The 16,780-nt window shown below is 37.8% G+C and overlaps 1 protein-coding gene across 2 annotated transcripts in view; it reads left to right on the plus strand.

Annotated features, from left to right (window-relative positions):
• ADSS1 (adenylosuccinate synthase 1) overlaps positions 1–16,780 on the plus strand; it is a 31,056-nt gene that overhangs the window by 5,013 nt on the left and 9,263 nt on the right. Inside the window, exons 2-9 of one of the 2 annotated variants that reach the window (XM_075104063.1) lie at positions 9,471–9,573; positions 10,992–11,054; positions 11,895–11,945; positions 12,288–12,354; positions 13,517–13,624; positions 13,975–14,056; positions 15,031–15,157; positions 16,357–16,511. In XM_075104063.1, the coding sequence (XP_074960164.1) occupies positions 9,471–9,573; positions 10,992–11,054; positions 11,895–11,945; positions 12,288–12,354; positions 13,517–13,624; positions 13,975–14,056; positions 15,031–15,157; positions 16,357–16,511 (756 nt within the window). Of the gene's footprint in view, positions 1–9,470; positions 9,574–10,776; positions 10,863–10,991; positions 11,055–11,894; positions 11,946–12,287; positions 12,355–13,516; positions 13,625–13,974; positions 14,057–15,030; positions 15,158–16,356; positions 16,512–16,780 lie in introns of those variants that run through there. The other variant, XM_075104064.1, reaches the window with a different exon arrangement.

Genomic DNA, 16,780 nt, shown 5'->3' on the forward strand with positions numbered 1-16,780 from the left:
AAGCCTTCCTTTGGCACTGCTGTTCCAGCGTTGCCCATGACAATGCTGGATGTGTCAGACCTGTGAGAATTCTGCCTTCTGGAAGTCTGGAAACAAACTGCCTGATGTTATCAGCCTTCCCTTAAGAACTGGCATTGAAGAAACAACACCAAACTGTAAGAATGTGATTGCAATAAGAAGAGCTGTTATTAGATTTCTTAAGCTTTTCATATTAATGGGCTTTTATTTTTCGCTAAATATGCAATCACTTTTTAAAACACTTCCTCTGTCCATGTCAGTATGCTTTCATGTGAAGAACTGCTTTGGTTTTAAAAGGGATCATCTGACCTGAGACAGATGGACAAAAATTACAGTTGATGTTAATACTGAAGAAAAGCTGAGGAGGTTGAAAAAGGTACCAGAAAAAACTTGCTGTTAAGGTCGTTTGTGGTTGAGTAGTTTGCAGTCATTTGGACCCAAGAGATTTAACCAAGTCATACATCAAGGTTGCCGAGTGGCTAGTTTTCTTGGTGTAGTGGGTGTTAACAAAGAAGGTTGAGAGGGGCTAACCAGTAAGAAAAGCCTAGCAACGTTTTGGGGTTGAGCTATCATTGCAACATTAGAGAACAATCTAGGAGAGGGTGAAGGGGCGTGCCCAACACTTAGAATACAAATAACGGTTGCATATTGTTGCCAGTTTCCTTATTGCCTTGTCCTAGTGTTCTGATGAATGCAAAGTAAATACCATATATATTAGCAATGATACTTTTAGGAATACAAAGGAATATCCTGCGGGCAAGTGATTGAATAATAAAAACCAAACGTGGCAGAAATGCCAGACGAGACGTTTTTCTCGGTGGTTTAGGTGCGAGGCAGGGCAGATTCCTTTGTTCATCTTGTGCTGCTGACATGGCAGGGCAAAGCAGCCACGCATTGTGACTGTCTCTATTGATTGTGGGCTGCTGGAACTGTTTGCAAAGGGGATTAAATTAGGGCAGTTCTGTGTGATGATTACGTGGCGTTACAGGGGCTTGTTGGCTACTGTTTTTCTCTGTGTGTATGTATCATGTTGCTCTCCTTTCAGTGAGATTTAACCCTGATATTTAGTATAATTTCTCCCAACAGGATAAAGTAGCATGTAAAGACTTTAATCTCCTAATGATTTAGTGCTTGGTGATCTTCAGTGGAGAGATTGATGACCTTGGAGTCATGAGTGTGCAGTGACTGCAGGACCGTCATTTCTGATTTCTCCAGTGTTTGGGAAGATTGATAATCCCATTTGCACATACATGTTCATTCATACAGGCATGTTTCTTTAAGTAATTTTTTTCAGGATTCCCTGTAGAAAAGCAAGTAGGTTTTAATTTGCTATTCAACAGAGGAGAGAGTTCATTAAGTGCAAGCATAAGCTGCAATAAAGTACACCCTTTCAAAACTGAAACTTTTTTACAGCAATCTGACACTTACAAGGTATTTTATCCAAATTTTATTTTTCATTTTGCTTATACATACTTACATTCTACACTATATCATTTTAGGCTGCAGAACGTCATGGTAACATTGCTATTTTAAACTAGCCTCTCCTTTGGGCATCAGCGAGATCATCTCAGGACCACCAGGATTATAAATACTGTATGAGAAGGTCAGGTTTAAAGTTTCCAAATCTCCATAAGAAAGCAAGCTTAATTTTCAATCCTCTTTATAAAGCCTGATAAATTTATTATCCTCTACAAGCATCAAAAGAAAGCAGCTGAAAATTAAGCTGAAATGACATCTGTTCTTTTTCATTTGTGTTGTAACTCACTAGCTGTTGTTAACTTGTTTACAGATATAAGAAAAGTTATGTTCATATCCTTGGATCATATTACTTCCCACAGGGACATGACTGCACTTCTTCAGAAGAGAGGACTAAAGATGAGCAAACATGTCTAGGTTTTTCATGTGTGTTTTCCTTTATTTTAGGATTCTGCTGACATAAGTCAGAACGCTTTTTCCACTATGGCATTTTCTATCAATGTACCTTGAATTTGTTATTTTCTTTTCATCTTGTGCTGGAGTTCAGTGCATGTTTTGTTGTAGTGGTCTGTCCTAGTAGGTGGTTTTTACATGGTTTGACAAGACTTTAAATTCAGTTTGAGAGAAAATAACTAGAAAGTGTGTCTAGTTTGGCTACGCTGACTGCTGTTTAAAACCTGAGTTGAATTAGACCTGGCTTTTCCAGTTGTGCGTTTCAGATACTTAGGAAGACCAAGGTATCCATATAAGTTAGGGTCACTTTTCATTTGTAGTAAAGGAATAATACTACATTTGTGCAAAATATTATATAAGCTTCAGGTTTTTATAGTTGCGCTAGAAGTAATTTTATGTATGTCTTTAAAAGGTCAAAAGTTTTGCTTAGCTCTTCTCAAGAGTGTTTGTGTTTATAATAATACTAAATATCTCATTAGAATGTCTCCTTCCATGGGAACTCAAGGGTTTTTGAAGAGACCACTATTTTAATGGGGAAGGTGGGATCCTGTGGATTTTGCTCATTCTGTGAGACAGCGAGAAGGGACACAGCAGGAACACACTTGAACAGATGCAGGAACCGGACATAGCAGTTCTATGCAGAGTTGTTCTTATTTGAAACCATTATTGCAAACATCATCTTTGGGAAGAAGAGCAAGGCAAACTAGATTTGGCTGATGATGATTGGTGCCAGGAGATAAATAGTTGCACCACTGTAGCTTTAAAAATCACTGCTCCCTCAGTTTTTCTGGTCTAAGTATACTTCTGATAATTCCCTAACCCAGCTCTTTTCAGTGGCTTGGGTTAAAAGAAAAAGTTATGATCCACTTCTTGGAACTGAGTTGGGGTGAGTAGGGTGCTATCAGGAGATAGTGTAACTGGAGAAAATATCAAGAAAAAGACTTCACTAAAGGAAACTATAACAAGCACCTATGGCAGCAACCTCCCAACCAGAATGTACAGCACCTGCAGTCATCTGACAAAAGCTTTCACACACAGGGGATTTTGTGACATTGTGTCTAAGGGTCTGAGAGTTCAAAGCACTTAATGCATTGCATTTGACTGTGTTGGATTTTTTTTTAAAATCGATGATGTTCTAAACTCATTTGCAATGGTGTAAATCAAGAGAAATACCATGAAAGGCAATGGATTTATATTATTACAAAGTTAATGTCAAAGCCAGTTAAGCTGTTAATATTTATTAGCTATATTTATTCAAGTTAGTTCTAGGCAGTTGCTAATGTAAGTTAATTGTTAATTAAATTGTAAAGAGAAAGAAGAAACAATTTATGTAAAAATGCTCCTCCTTTATTCAGAATCACCTATGAAATGCTTGAAATGGAAAAAAATTACTCAATCCAGATAATAAAACTGCAGTACTTTATAGTCTGTTTCATAGTATGATGAGACTTATTTGGTGCAGTTGAATTTCAGAAAATGTTTTGCTTCATTGATGGATGGAATGAGCAGAGCTGGGACACGTACAATGAAGAGGCAGAGGGGGATCATAGCATTTGTTTTCAGTTGCAGACTTCCCAAACTGCTGGTTTGTAGCTGGTATTCCAATTCATAGATTAGAAATTCATAGATTATAATGCCAGAGGGGATCATCTTGTAATCTTGTCCGAGTACCAAGGACACAGTATTCTTGCAGCAGTTGCACCACGGCCAAAAGGAGAGGTAATACAATCTCCTTACTCCTACTCGATATTCCCATTTATACATGTGAGGTTTGCCTTAGGCATATCAGCCAGCACCAAAACTGTTCAGGCATCTCCATGTGCTTCCTAGCATAGATATCTCCTGTCCAAGGTTTGGCCAGTCTTGTTGTTTCTAATTCATTTATTCTAAACCTGGTCATGATGTTTTGTACATTCACTGCATACACCAGTGGCTAAGGAGCTCAGACTGCCGTGTACTGCTGGTACACCGCTCAGACGATAGTTGTGTCGGCTGCAGATCTCCAATAACGGGCTTCTATTTTTTCCCCATTGCATTGATTAGCATTGCTAACTGGAAGAGAGTGAGAACGGATCACTGTGGGACCCATCAGAAACATACCTGTTTCGCATTCACCCTCTAGCTATAGTATGCAACTATCAGGTTTTAAGGCATTTTATATATGCTCTGGTGACTTTTTTCATATCAATTTAGTTTGTTAATCAAGTTATTTTTGGGCATTGTGGGCAGCAATGAGCAAACAAAAGATGTGCTAAGCAGTGGAAACCAGCAGAGCATCTGAACACACTCCTCCCGCATGTGCAGAATGCAGTCTCTTGCACACTACCTGGCTGACAAGAGCGGGCACAAGCACACCTGAGCATCAGGACACATTTCATTTCTATTCAAACATGTATCATGAGGCTAGCTGGGCAGAAGGAGTTCCTGCTGCAGGTACTGAACAGCCTCACTGCTGCTGTGAATAGAAATTCTGTTTCTACCTTGGGATGTTTCAGCTACGGAGAATAGAAGAGGTGATTTAAAAAAAAAAACAAAAAACAACGCAGAACAATACATCAGCCTTGAAATGGCTGAGCATTTTGGAAAGTGGATTTGTTTCTTCATCTTTTTTAAGCTCTACTAACAAGATAAATACTATGTGTTCTCCTCTGCCAACCTGTTCATAATAATTATTAATTCCCTGAAAGATAGTATTTACACAAGCATACAGCTGTTAACACTGGTAAAATGGAATAGCTTCTCAATTTTAGTGTATTGATACAGTACTCATGTTCACATGCTATAGAATAGTAATCAAGTACATCACTTCAGTGCAAGAATACAATATCTCAGAAAGGCAGCACATAAAAAGCTTGGAAAATTATTTTCCTTTTAAATAGTGTACTTGAAAAAAACATTTGGATGTTTTATAAGGCAGCTTAAATTCCTTTAGCAGTTTCTGGTACAGAGCCAGCATGTAACTTTACGCTTTGATTATTAGAAGTCTGAAAATATAGATGAAAATCTCCCTGGAAAAAAATAACACTTTTATTTCAGTCCAAATTAAACATTCTTTAAAAATAATTAAAACCCAAACCCAACAATGAAACCTCACCATACAGGATTACTCTGCTCTAAAATAATGCCTAGTGTGTTCCCTTTTGTTTAACTATTGAAAACAACACATTGTAACTCTTTCCATTAACTTAGTCTGTTTTCCAGCCTGGAATTTTAGGTTGTTGAATTTAAACCACGTTGGTGGTGGCCTGCTGCATTTTAGACGAAAGGGGTTATAGCTTGAAGCACCACAAGACAGTAGAGCAAAATATATTGAAATTAGACATATTTAATGCCTTTAATAGCACCTCAACTTCTAGTGTTTTCAAAGTTAATAAAAACTAATTTGTTAAGCAATGTAGGTACTTTCAAAAGGCTGAATGCTACTTTTCCACTACAGGCTATGAATTACTTCAGTGAAAGTTACTTTTTCTTAGGTGCCTGATTTAAATGTCAAGAACTTTAACACCTACCAAATACTGTTAGAAACAAGCATTTATCCCCTCTGAAGCTTTCAGATAGCTGATACGAAGAACAAGAGCCATGGCTACACAGTCAAAACGTATTGCTTATCTAGGCAGTGCCACAAAAGGCAGATTTTTGTGTGCTCTCTGGAGACGAGCTTCCTAAATGACATTTAGGTCTTTTTATTGCTATAGTAAGATATTGATCACGTTGTCTTTGGCCCACTTAATACTTTGTAGTTCTTAAGTCCCACTTCATGCTGCAGTTTGCTGTAACTAATAGACCCAGTCACCTGCACCTGGTAGGTTTCCTGCATTTGATACAGTTTTAATAGAGTCACTAGAGATTAAAATGGCTTACCAGGAGGCACTTGTGCTGCTGAACATGTTCCAGTCACTGCAGGAGCAGCAGGTTTCAGGCTGAAGTGGATGTTAATGTTCAAGACACTGCTGTCATCCCAGTTGCGCTCACAGCATTTTGGAGCTTCAGCAGCTCCCCTAACGGTTTCTTCTTCAGGATAGAACTTCCCACACCAGAGTGGCTTGATGGGAGTGCCCAGGCTTCCCAGATTTTGGAAGCGAATGCTAATTGTTATTGCTGGTCATACCATCATTTCGCAATACAGATGATGCCAAAGTGGCACTGGTGATTAATTTTCAGAAGGTGTTGCCTTAACATTCCCTTCATTAGAGAAGTTTTTGAAGAACCACAAAAGAAGGCAGATACCATCTCTAGAGACCTGGGAAGGTGCAAATGATGAAAGACAAATAAAATTCAAGTGAAATCAGTGCTGCACAGCAGAGATTCCGTGAGCTGGGTCTGGATGTTAAATGGAAGCTCATTATGCAGAGCTGCATTTGAAGCAAGGCCCAAGCAGAGAAACCAAGGATTTCTTGGTCCAAGTGGAAGCATCCTGAGGGTCCAGAGAATACTGTCACTAGGTGTGTTAGTGTTGACACCCCTTCAATGAAATACCATTTGAGGAAAAGAAGGGAGCTTACATGGTTCCAGTGTACCATACACCTTTCATCGTGTAATCTTCAGAACAAGGCCATACAAGCTTTTAGGTTCCCTTTATACTTTTTTAGCAAAGGAAATGGCTCATATAGACTCTACATTGACTCTTAGAACTCAAGTAAAATTAGAAAAGGAGTAGGTATCTTTAATATCTGAGCCATTAGACTGCCAATGTGCTGTTAGAATATCTATGAAACTGAACATGAGAAATTATTGAGATGACCAGATAATAGATAGAGAGTATCTCATCAGACCAGTGGTATGTTTTTCAAGTTAGATCACGTCTGTTGGGCAATTCAGTGCTCTGCTATGACTTTAATTATATTTGTGAAAATGTAATTAATTGAGCTGTAAAAATATACTCAGAAAACACTAATCTAGGAAACACAGACTGTCAATACTGTCAGTATTGGCTTTAGATTAGAGAAGTGCTGCTTTATAAGGTCTGTCACTGAATTCCTGGTTTATATTATCTGTCCAGAGGGAATGAAAGTGCATTCAGGGATTTTGGCAATTAAAGGATGTATCATATCTGCTGATGTTTCTGTGCTTCAGCATTTTTTTATGTATGCCAGCTTTCAGGGCTGATTGATTAATGTTCCCTTTTAAACATTTGCTAAAGAAAGAAACAGCATTTGTCTGGGTTTTAGTAGTTCAGAAAAGTTATGAAAATTATAAACTATTTTTCATAAACTTTCTCATACTACACCTTCTAAAATTTTAGGATACAAGAACACATTTCTGACTATAATTTAGGAGTGCTGTTATCTCAGACTGTAAGTCCTCAAGCCCGATTTCATTTGTTCATGTGGAGCTTTAGATGCAATGTTAGGAAAAATGTCTTCACTGCAAGAGTGATCCGGCACTGGAACAGGCTGCCCAGAGAGGTGGTGGAGTCACCATCCCTGGAGGTGGTCAAAAAGCATGCAGATGTGGCACTTCAGGGCATGGTTTAGAAGGCCTGGGGGTGTTGGGTTGGCTGTTGTACTTGATGATCCTAGAGGTCTTTTCCAACCTTAATGATTCTATGATTCCATGATTAAGAAAAGCAGGATGTAACTATACTGTTACTGTTACAACAAGTACTTTTGAAGGAGCCTGGTTCCCCATTTTCTCAGAAAACATGAAAATATTTGTTTGTAGCAGAGATTAAATTAGTGTTAAATGATGGAATTCATTCTTTTAAAGTTTCCATCTTGCCATCATCTACAGGCAAGCAGGAAAGGAAAGCTGATGGTTTGAGAAGTTACTAGCCTCTTTCTCAAGCTTGATACCACTATAATAAAGTAAGTTAGTGTTTCAACCAGTGCAATCCATCCAGTCTCAGATCTCTTAAATATCATGTAAAAGACTCTCCTGCATGACTTAATAAATTTCAGTGAAGTTCAATACATTTATCTTGATTCAGGTTCCTACAACTGGCTTATAATATCTGGAAGGCAAGCTAAATACACAGGACGATTCTGCTTTCTTCAGGATTCTCCAGACAAGTTATAACTCTGCATTAACAAGACACCTGCAGGTCCTTCCCAGCCCAAGGATGAGCCACCCAGCAGTTTGCTAAATCAAATGAAATTTTGCATGTACCAGTTTTTCTGTTACAACTTACACTCATCTCTCCCTTAGTAGGTTGTCTTTTTAAACCTCGTTGTTGAGCTTGTCTTTCAAAACATGAGATTAAAGGCGTATTTCTTAATGTTTCCCTCCATATTGCTTAAAAAAAGAACTTGAATTTTTTTATAACCTGTATCTTTTATTTTTTTTTAATGTTTGTGTTTCAGTGATATCCATATTTTGAAAGGATTGTCAGTTGCTATTTTCCTGTATATTACATGCAAACAAATGGGCAAACAAGTAAATGAAACTCTGGAAGAACGTGTGTTATATTAATTGTTATAAATTACTATTCTTAGAGTTTTCATGTTAAAACTCCACTCATTCAGCCAACACTCTTCATTATTTGCAACTTACCAGACACAGTCTCAGTTTTCCTTCTAGTAGACGCCCTCATTCCAGACCTTCTACATCATTCAGACCTCATATCAAATCCGTGAAGATTTGTCATCGTTTTGGAAAACGGAAGACCTTGTAGCATCAGAGCAGACAAGTAGTCAGATTTCCCAACCTTATCAGCACGAGAAAAAGATGTACCACCACAGAACAGCAACAATCATTAAGCCTGTTGAGAAAATAGGACCTTTAATTTTCAAAACTTGGCTGCTTCCGTTCAAATCAACTCGTGACCTTGATTTACTCACCTCTTCCCAAGTTTGTTGTTGTCTCATGATGCTCTGTTATAGCCTTTTGGGATAAATCACTTTCTTGAGGAAAATGCCAGCTTCCATTCTCAGGTCTGGTAGAGTCGGATGAGGTATGCATTGTCGTAGACTCCATAAAAGGGTGGTGGTGTTAACTGGGAAGATCATCCCTTGACAGGGAGATTCTGTGAAGCTGCAAAGACTGCACTTGCTCCCAACGCTGTACAGGCATTCCATCTTGAACACCTAGGGAAGCAGTAGCTGTTTGTGGGTGGGCAGGCAGGAAGAGTTTCCACCCAGAAGGAAATATTGGGCATTGTAGGCTTAACTAAAGAAATGACCGTGCACAGAAGATGCCCAAAAAAGATGGGCTAGTCTAGGCATGTCAGAGACAGCACTCTGTGGTGGTAGTTCAATCCAGTTTTGTTCCGAGAAGGCTTCAGTTTGCTTCTAGCTTCTGCCACCACTCCTGCATTTACTCTTGCTCTGACCCAGTCTGGCCTTGGCTCCGTGCTATCATTCTGCTTCCTAATTCTGCTCAGTCCTGCTGAAATCCTTCAGCGCCCTGATTGTCCTTTCTGAGCCCCTTTTACAGTACCACAGCATCTCAAGAAACTCTAAGGTGAAGAAATCAGTAACCTAAGACGTAAATATATAAATAAAAAAAATATTATCTTGTCAAATCTGCTGAGAGTTTAGAGCAGTGGTATGAGACCATTAATCTTCTGGTGTTTCTTTCCGTTGCAGGGTGGGAATAACGCAGGCCATACTGTAGTTGTTGATGGGAAAGAATATGATTTTCACCTATTTCCTAGTGGCATCATTAATCCAAAGGCCATTTCTTTTATTGGTAAGACAATTTTGGAACTTACTAGATGAAATAGTATTATATAGTGGGTAGCTGCAACCATAGTTTATAGTAGCAAACAAAGAATGTATAGGTGACTGTCAGATTTGCTTTAGCTTCAGCCGTTTGTCTTATTTCACTGCTGCTTTAACATGAAAAGTCATTTTATGTTCAGTGTCACTTTAGTGTCTGCTACTAGAAAACTGAAAGAAAGAACCCCCTCCTTCTTATACTTTATGGTACAAGTTTGGATCCCACTGTCTACTAGTACACTCCTTTTATACTTTCAGAAACATAAATGCTGCTATTTGAGGACACAAACCCCAGCATGTAGGCTAAATAAATAATATGCTTTATCTCTGGCATCTCTTTACTGGCTTTCCAGAAATAGGCCTCAGGATACAGGGCTGTGCTTGGAAGGTCATCAGCCAGTCTCCTTTTTGTTCACATTATCAGCTGTTTAAGGTGATGTTGTATATCACTGTAAAGATATTAAATGCAAATGGCATCATAAAAAGTTTGCATTGCTTACCAGGTGTTAAACTCATATTTAAGTGATATGCAAACTTAAGCCTTTTACTTGTCCAAAATTATGATTTTTTCTGGCAGAAAAAATGTATACAGACTGTGCAAGAAACGAGTGTGAGTTTTAGTGAGTCATGGAACTGTCATTGTAGTTTTGTTCCATTTGATAATTTCCAAATGGATAATTGAAATATACAAAACATATTTTCTCTCTCTGCTAAATATTGTGTATTGTCTTGCTTTCCACTTTACTCCCTTGTCAGTTAGTAAAGACTATACCTTAAGTTATCCTAAATTTAGGCTGAGACAGGCTTTTGCAGATATTTCTGATGTTCCCAAGACGGAAGCAGCAGCTGTTTCCAGCCCACTACATCAGTAATCTTCCACATCTCATCAGTAATGCTCTGTATTGCTTGTGGATTTTAAATTGTAGCTCAAAAGCAGGGAGAAGGCATTGGTAATGTATTACAGCACCAGTTTGAGCTCAGACAAATACATGATCATTGAAGAAAATTTAAATACTGTCACTCAGACTTGTCAGTGTTGTAACGCCGTGGACTTCTTTGAGCTGTTACCAGTGAACAATTGAGGCTGAAGTGTGGTGCAAAGTCCACCACAAAGACAAGAATCCGCTTACCTCAGCTGGCTTTGGAGCCAGCCAGGCATTCACATCTGAAACAAGCAAGCTCTGGTTTGTCTGATTTTAGCAGGCTTGTAGCTGCTTACCCAAAATGAGGATTTATCCCCAAAGTTCTCAAGATCACTTTGTAAGCAATGTCAGAAACTTAGTCTTACTTTTTAAATAACGTTTCAGACAGCAAGTGTTTACATGCCTTACATCCTAAGAATGTATATTTTATTTCTTGCTTTAAAATAAATCGTTTATGTTCCCAAAGGTAATGGAGTGGTTATACATTTACCAGGCCTGTTTGAAGAAGCTGAAAAGAATGAAAAGAAAGGTTTGTATCAAGTAATTTTTAACCTTTCTTTATACTGGCAGCCAGGTTGAGGGGGTTTTTTCAGCCTTTGTTTCTGACCATAAATATTTGGTGTGATAACATTCTGGATTTTAATTAATGAGGAAAACTATTTAAAACGTTGAATTGTGTCTTCAGAGAGATTTTTAAATGCAGTCTGTTCATGGGTTTTCAGAGAGTTTTCTGGTATTTGATACCACATTAGATAGAAAATAAAATCCTAAAGCATGTGGCAAAGCTCCCTAGGACCTCAGATTGAGATGATTTAACCCAGTGTTTCTGTGTCCCCATTTTTGTGCCCAAGTATAGACTCAGTTGGTTCTGCTTTGAGCGAGGCTTCGGACCAGGTGACCTTGTAAGGTCCCTTACATCTTAAACTGTTTTATGATTCTGTATATACAAATTCTCTATTTCCTGAGGCACAAATGCAGTTTAAATGATGTATCATATAGTGAGTTAAACAGGAATCTTCCGTTAAATAAGAATTGCATGTAAGCCGCAGCATTCTGGCATTAAGAAGAAGTTAATATCTTTGTCCATACCAAATGAGAAAGCTGAAAAAGTAAAAAATGAGAAAAGTTTTAATGAAATCAATGTTGATATTTGATATTCACTTACATTTTATTCATTTTGTCTGTGGTCTTAACAAGAAGCTATGGGGGTTGGACCAGACAACCTCTAAAGGTCCCTTCCAACCCAAACTGTTCTATGACTCTGATTCTATATAAACTAGAAGAAAGACACATTAAAACTGAAAGCTAATCTCAAAGTTTGACCAACCAGCGCAGCTGAATTCCTACTTTTCTTTATATCTTCTGACAGGTTTAAAAGATTGGGAGAAAAGGCTGATTATATCAGATAGAGCACATATAGGTAAGTGATGATTGAAGGGGGGAAAACACCTCACCAATGATTGCTTAGCTCATGGTGCTAAACTACATTATGACTCCATCGAGCAGTCATGTATTTGATCTAATACAGCTTCTTTACGTGTTGTGTATCTGAAGCATAACAATGGAATTTGTATCCGCTGAAGAGTGAGGCTTTACATGTTTTCACAGTGTTAAGGAATACTCGCTCTGTTTTCACATGAGGAGGCCTGTGCAGTGTCAGTGGTAACAAAGGCGCTTTGTTGTGAAATTATAGATGTCTGTGATTCAAGGAATGTTTTTCTCTTTTGGTCTCCCACTATGTCCATTTGATTTTCCATTGCAGTGTTTGACTTTCACCAGGCAGTAGATGGGCTCCAGGAAGTGCAACGTCAAGCACAAGAAGGAAAAAAGTAAATATTTTCAGCATCTTCCTTCACTTCATTAGTAATTGTGCAAATTTGAAAATTTGGTGTAATTTTGGAAAACAGAAATGCAATATATCTCTAGAGCCTTGTTGGCGTTACTATTACTAATTCTATGACTCTGTTCTGCTCACATCAGTGAACGAATTCTGAGGTATTACTGAAAAGGCAGGATATGAATTCTTACTTATTTCCATTTTCCAGTTCTCTGCAACATATAAACACATTCTGAAATTCCTACCAAATCATCAAAACCCATCTCCATTAAAATAATGTTTCCAATCCAGTTTGGTATCAGACTAGTGATGCTCTTTTGAATCAGGCCTGAAGTTGTGGCGTGATTAGGTTCCTCGTTTGTAATCGTTTATTGTATATTCACCTATACTTCATGGAGATACTAGCTTCTATTTTAATTTTAATCTTGCACTTTAGCACAGTATGTAACTATTCACACTTCATTAGTCTGGTTTCTGAAAGAAGACAGGTTTATGGGAACACAATATTTTTCTCTCTGTTAGTCTATTAGTTTTTGATCCCATTGGACGATTTCAGCCAAACTTAACATACAAATAGAGATCTCAAAATTACTGTATTTCTAAAATGCACATTAAAATAGGCATGCAGGTAGGGAACAATTTCATTTTTATCCTCGTCAAGGTAAAGGCTGCAGCAACAGTTCTTAGGGACAGAGATGGTATGGATAATGCTGAAGCCACAGGAAACCAGTTTGACTGCTCGCGGAACTGGTTGTTATTCACAGCTATAGACACATTGCTGCCACAGTGAAAATATGAAAATGACATTTTTTCCAATTGTTTGTGGTAAGGAATGTAGTAGTACCACAGGACAGTACAGTAACCACTATGACTCTATAGTATACGTGTATACCCACATAGTTTCTACTAAGCTTGTCTCAGCCAGACTCAAGGCCTAATGCTTTACTGCATACTGTGAATATTAGCAATATTTATGTAAATCCACTGAAGCATGAAAATTACTATACATTTATTATTATAGAACTTTAGCCTTTTTTTAATGTCTCAGATCTTCTGCCCAATGTATGGTATATTGAACAGCTTTAACAAAATTACTTAGCATAAAGCAATTTTTGCATCTATTTTCACATGTTTGGGGGTTTCTTTTTAATTAGTATTGGCACAACAAAGAAGGGGATTGGACCAACATATTCTTCCAAAGCTGCACGAACAGGCCTTCGAATTTGTGACCTCCTTTCTGACTTTGATGAATTTTCTTCAAGGTACAACTATTTTCATTTCTAAATATTATGGTAAAGCGTGATACATTTTGGCTGACAGATTTGCTTTAATAGCGAGTTTTTAAATATGTGTCTGAATTTTGTATATAAATTGTCTAGAAGGAGAAGAAAACTGGAAGGAATGTGTGTGTATATTTCCTGTACTTCACATAATTTAAAATGTAATTTAGTACATCAGGTAACGCACTGGTTGAGGTAGCGAAGTTGTGGGTATTTTCTCCCTATAGCTCTCAGTCTATACTGTGTATAATACAAGCTGAGTTCTTGCCAAAGGTGCCATGAACAGTAACTCAAAGAGTGTTCTTCATAGATACAATTTCAATATTTTACAGATTTAAAAATCTGGCACAACAATACAAGTCAATGTTTCCCACACTGGAAATAGATATAGAAGGACAATTGAAAAAGCTGAAGGTAAGGATTTAACACTTGTAATATTTGTTCAGTTTCAGGGAGAGTATGGAAGAAAACAGGAATATTTATTTTAATTAAAAAAGTAAAAATGAAGTGTATTGGAACTACTGTTTATTAAATGAATTAATTAATTTAAATGAAAAATGCATATCTTCATGATTATAAAACCCTTTACTAAGCGGTAGCTGTGCTTTGTAATAGGATGTTCTCTTATTGTAGGCATTAAAATAAATTTTGTGGATGATATAATTCATCTATAATATTTTACTTTTTTGACATAAAATAATGACTGTATTAAAGCGTCTAAGAGAACACAGGGTGGCACTTGCAGTTAACAGTCTCCAGCCATGACTGATCTAGTCTGTCTGACAGACTTCCATGCTCACTGAAGAATTGTTTGTGGAAGCCGTGTTTCAAGATCCTGGTATTACAAGAAAAATGTCTTTTTATAAATATAATCAGAAAAACCACTGGTAAGATATCTTCTTTCATGAATATGTAAGAAAAGAGGATGCTACAAAAACCTCTTGCCTTTCCCAAGTTTTGTCTGGTACTTGTTCAGAGCTGACACCCCACTTTTAAAGATATTTTTTAGTATTCGTGAGTAGGGATTTTTTTTTTCTTTTGGAGCTTGCACTATTTCTAAGTACCCCTCTCAGTGTGTCTAGATTATAGGCACACTATAGACACTATATGGACAAAATGCGGTAGGAGTACATCTCTGTGAATAGAATGGTACAGAAATCATGGCATTCTAATGCCATAACAAGTCATGTTTTCTTATGTGAGTGGTTCAAAATGTTGATTTGTTTTCAATAGAATAACAGCTAATGGTTGTATTTTTCAGGTAAAACACAGTTATTGAAGCGGTCCTGTTAGGGTTATCTGCATGTTTCATGTTTCAAAAGTGAACACAGGGTTCCCTGCTTCCAGCTGTTGTCTGGGGAAGCTGATATTTCTACTCAAATTTGCAGGGATATGCTGAAAAAATAAGACCCATGGTTCGAGATGGTGTGTATTTTATGTATGAAGCTCTCCATGGCTCCCCAAAGAAGATTCTTGTTGAAGGAGCCAATGCAGCATTACTTGATATTGACTTTGGTGAGTTAAATTCTAACCTCAATTAGTTTTATTTGGATTAGTTTTATTTTGATTTATGTTTATATCAGCTTTGCAAACAGCAGGAAAATAGAGAAACAAAATGGTCTTTCCTTTAATAGGAGCAGATCTCCCAAAAGTAAAGCACAGTAAGCCAGAGATTGTATCGTTAAAGGGATTAAGCACTTAGGGTTTAAATATTTTTTTTTTTTTACTGAAGTTTATTCCAGTGGAGTTGAAATTTCATTCCAGGTATTCTTGTCTTTATTACTTTTAAGTGTGTGTGCACATTGCCATACATTCCAGGCAGCCGTTGCAGTGCTGCTGACACCATTCCTCTGCAGTGGAGGGAGGATTAAACTGGTGCAGATAACCTTTACCAGTCTAGCTCCTTCCGTTGGTCTCTGCTCTGCTCTCATACCAAAAGTCTTAATTAAACCACTGAGGTCTCCATGAAGATGAAATGAAGAACTGGAGAGATGCTCCAATCCAGAATCACAGTGTAGACATCATGAATAACCTCTTAAGACTTAAAAAATTTGCTGCAGGTATTCAGAGCTATTTGTGTGGAGCACTGGGAATGTCAGACTGGGGCCTTTACACCAGGCTCTCGGTGGATGTTGTGGAAATACTTTCTGTGGCACACAGGACAGGGAAAAAAGGCTTTACACAGCAGCATCCTCTAATAGATCCAGTGCCTAATGGAAGTAGTACTGAGATGCTTTTAAATTTCTCCCTTGTGGGCAATCCTCAGTGAAAGCTGCGAAGGATGAATGCAGAAAAGCTTATGCATTGGAACAGGTCGCACATACTGGGCACCTCCTTAAGTATAAGGAAGTAGTATAATCTCTCTGTGTGAACTTCTTGCTCACTAATAATAAGCTTGCACAAATTGCCAGGATAAGTCAGCTATTTGAGTGGAAAAAGTACTTCATTTTGAAGAGTTTCTGTGGAGCTTTAGAAATCTAAATACATGTTATTCATTACAGGAGGAAGCCATTTGGGGAAGAATAGCTTAATTTGTTCTCTTAAAAGCAGAATGGGGACACATAGTAAGAATTTGCCCAGCTTTTTGGCTGCTTTCAGTTTAACTTTAAAGTCAAACATACGGGTGAAAATCTCCTGTCAACTCATAACAGAAAGTCAGTCCTTGTTTCTTATAATTGCTGAAATAGGGTTGTGCTGTTGTGTTTTTCTGACAGGCACGTATCCTTTCGTGACTTCATCGAACTGCACCGTAGGCGGTGTATGCACCGGGCTTGGTGTTCCTCCCCAGCACGTCGGTGACGTGTACGGCGTAGTGAAGGCGTACACTACTCGGGTGGGAATTGGAGCCTTCCCCACTGAGCAGATTAACGTAGGTTTAACGTTACAAAATGCAATATATGTAGGTGCCAAAAAATAAGGTCAATGGAATGGGGTAAGGGTATACCAATGATAAATAAGCACCATAATAATAATACCAAGCAATCACACTCATGAAGAGAGGAGAATTACATTATAAACATCAGGTATTTTTCTTCAGAGGAGAGAAACATGAGTGTGATGATGTTATATTACAGTGGCCACACTTCTGTTGTAATGAATGATGTGAAAACAGGTTTCATCATTTTATGTAATATCATT

This window comes from Phalacrocorax aristotelis, chromosome 9, assembly GCF_949628215.1.
Source record: "Phalacrocorax aristotelis chromosome 9, bGulAri2.1, whole genome shotgun sequence".
Classification (NCBI taxonomy): domain Eukaryota; kingdom Metazoa; phylum Chordata; class Aves; order Suliformes; family Phalacrocoracidae; genus Phalacrocorax; species Phalacrocorax aristotelis.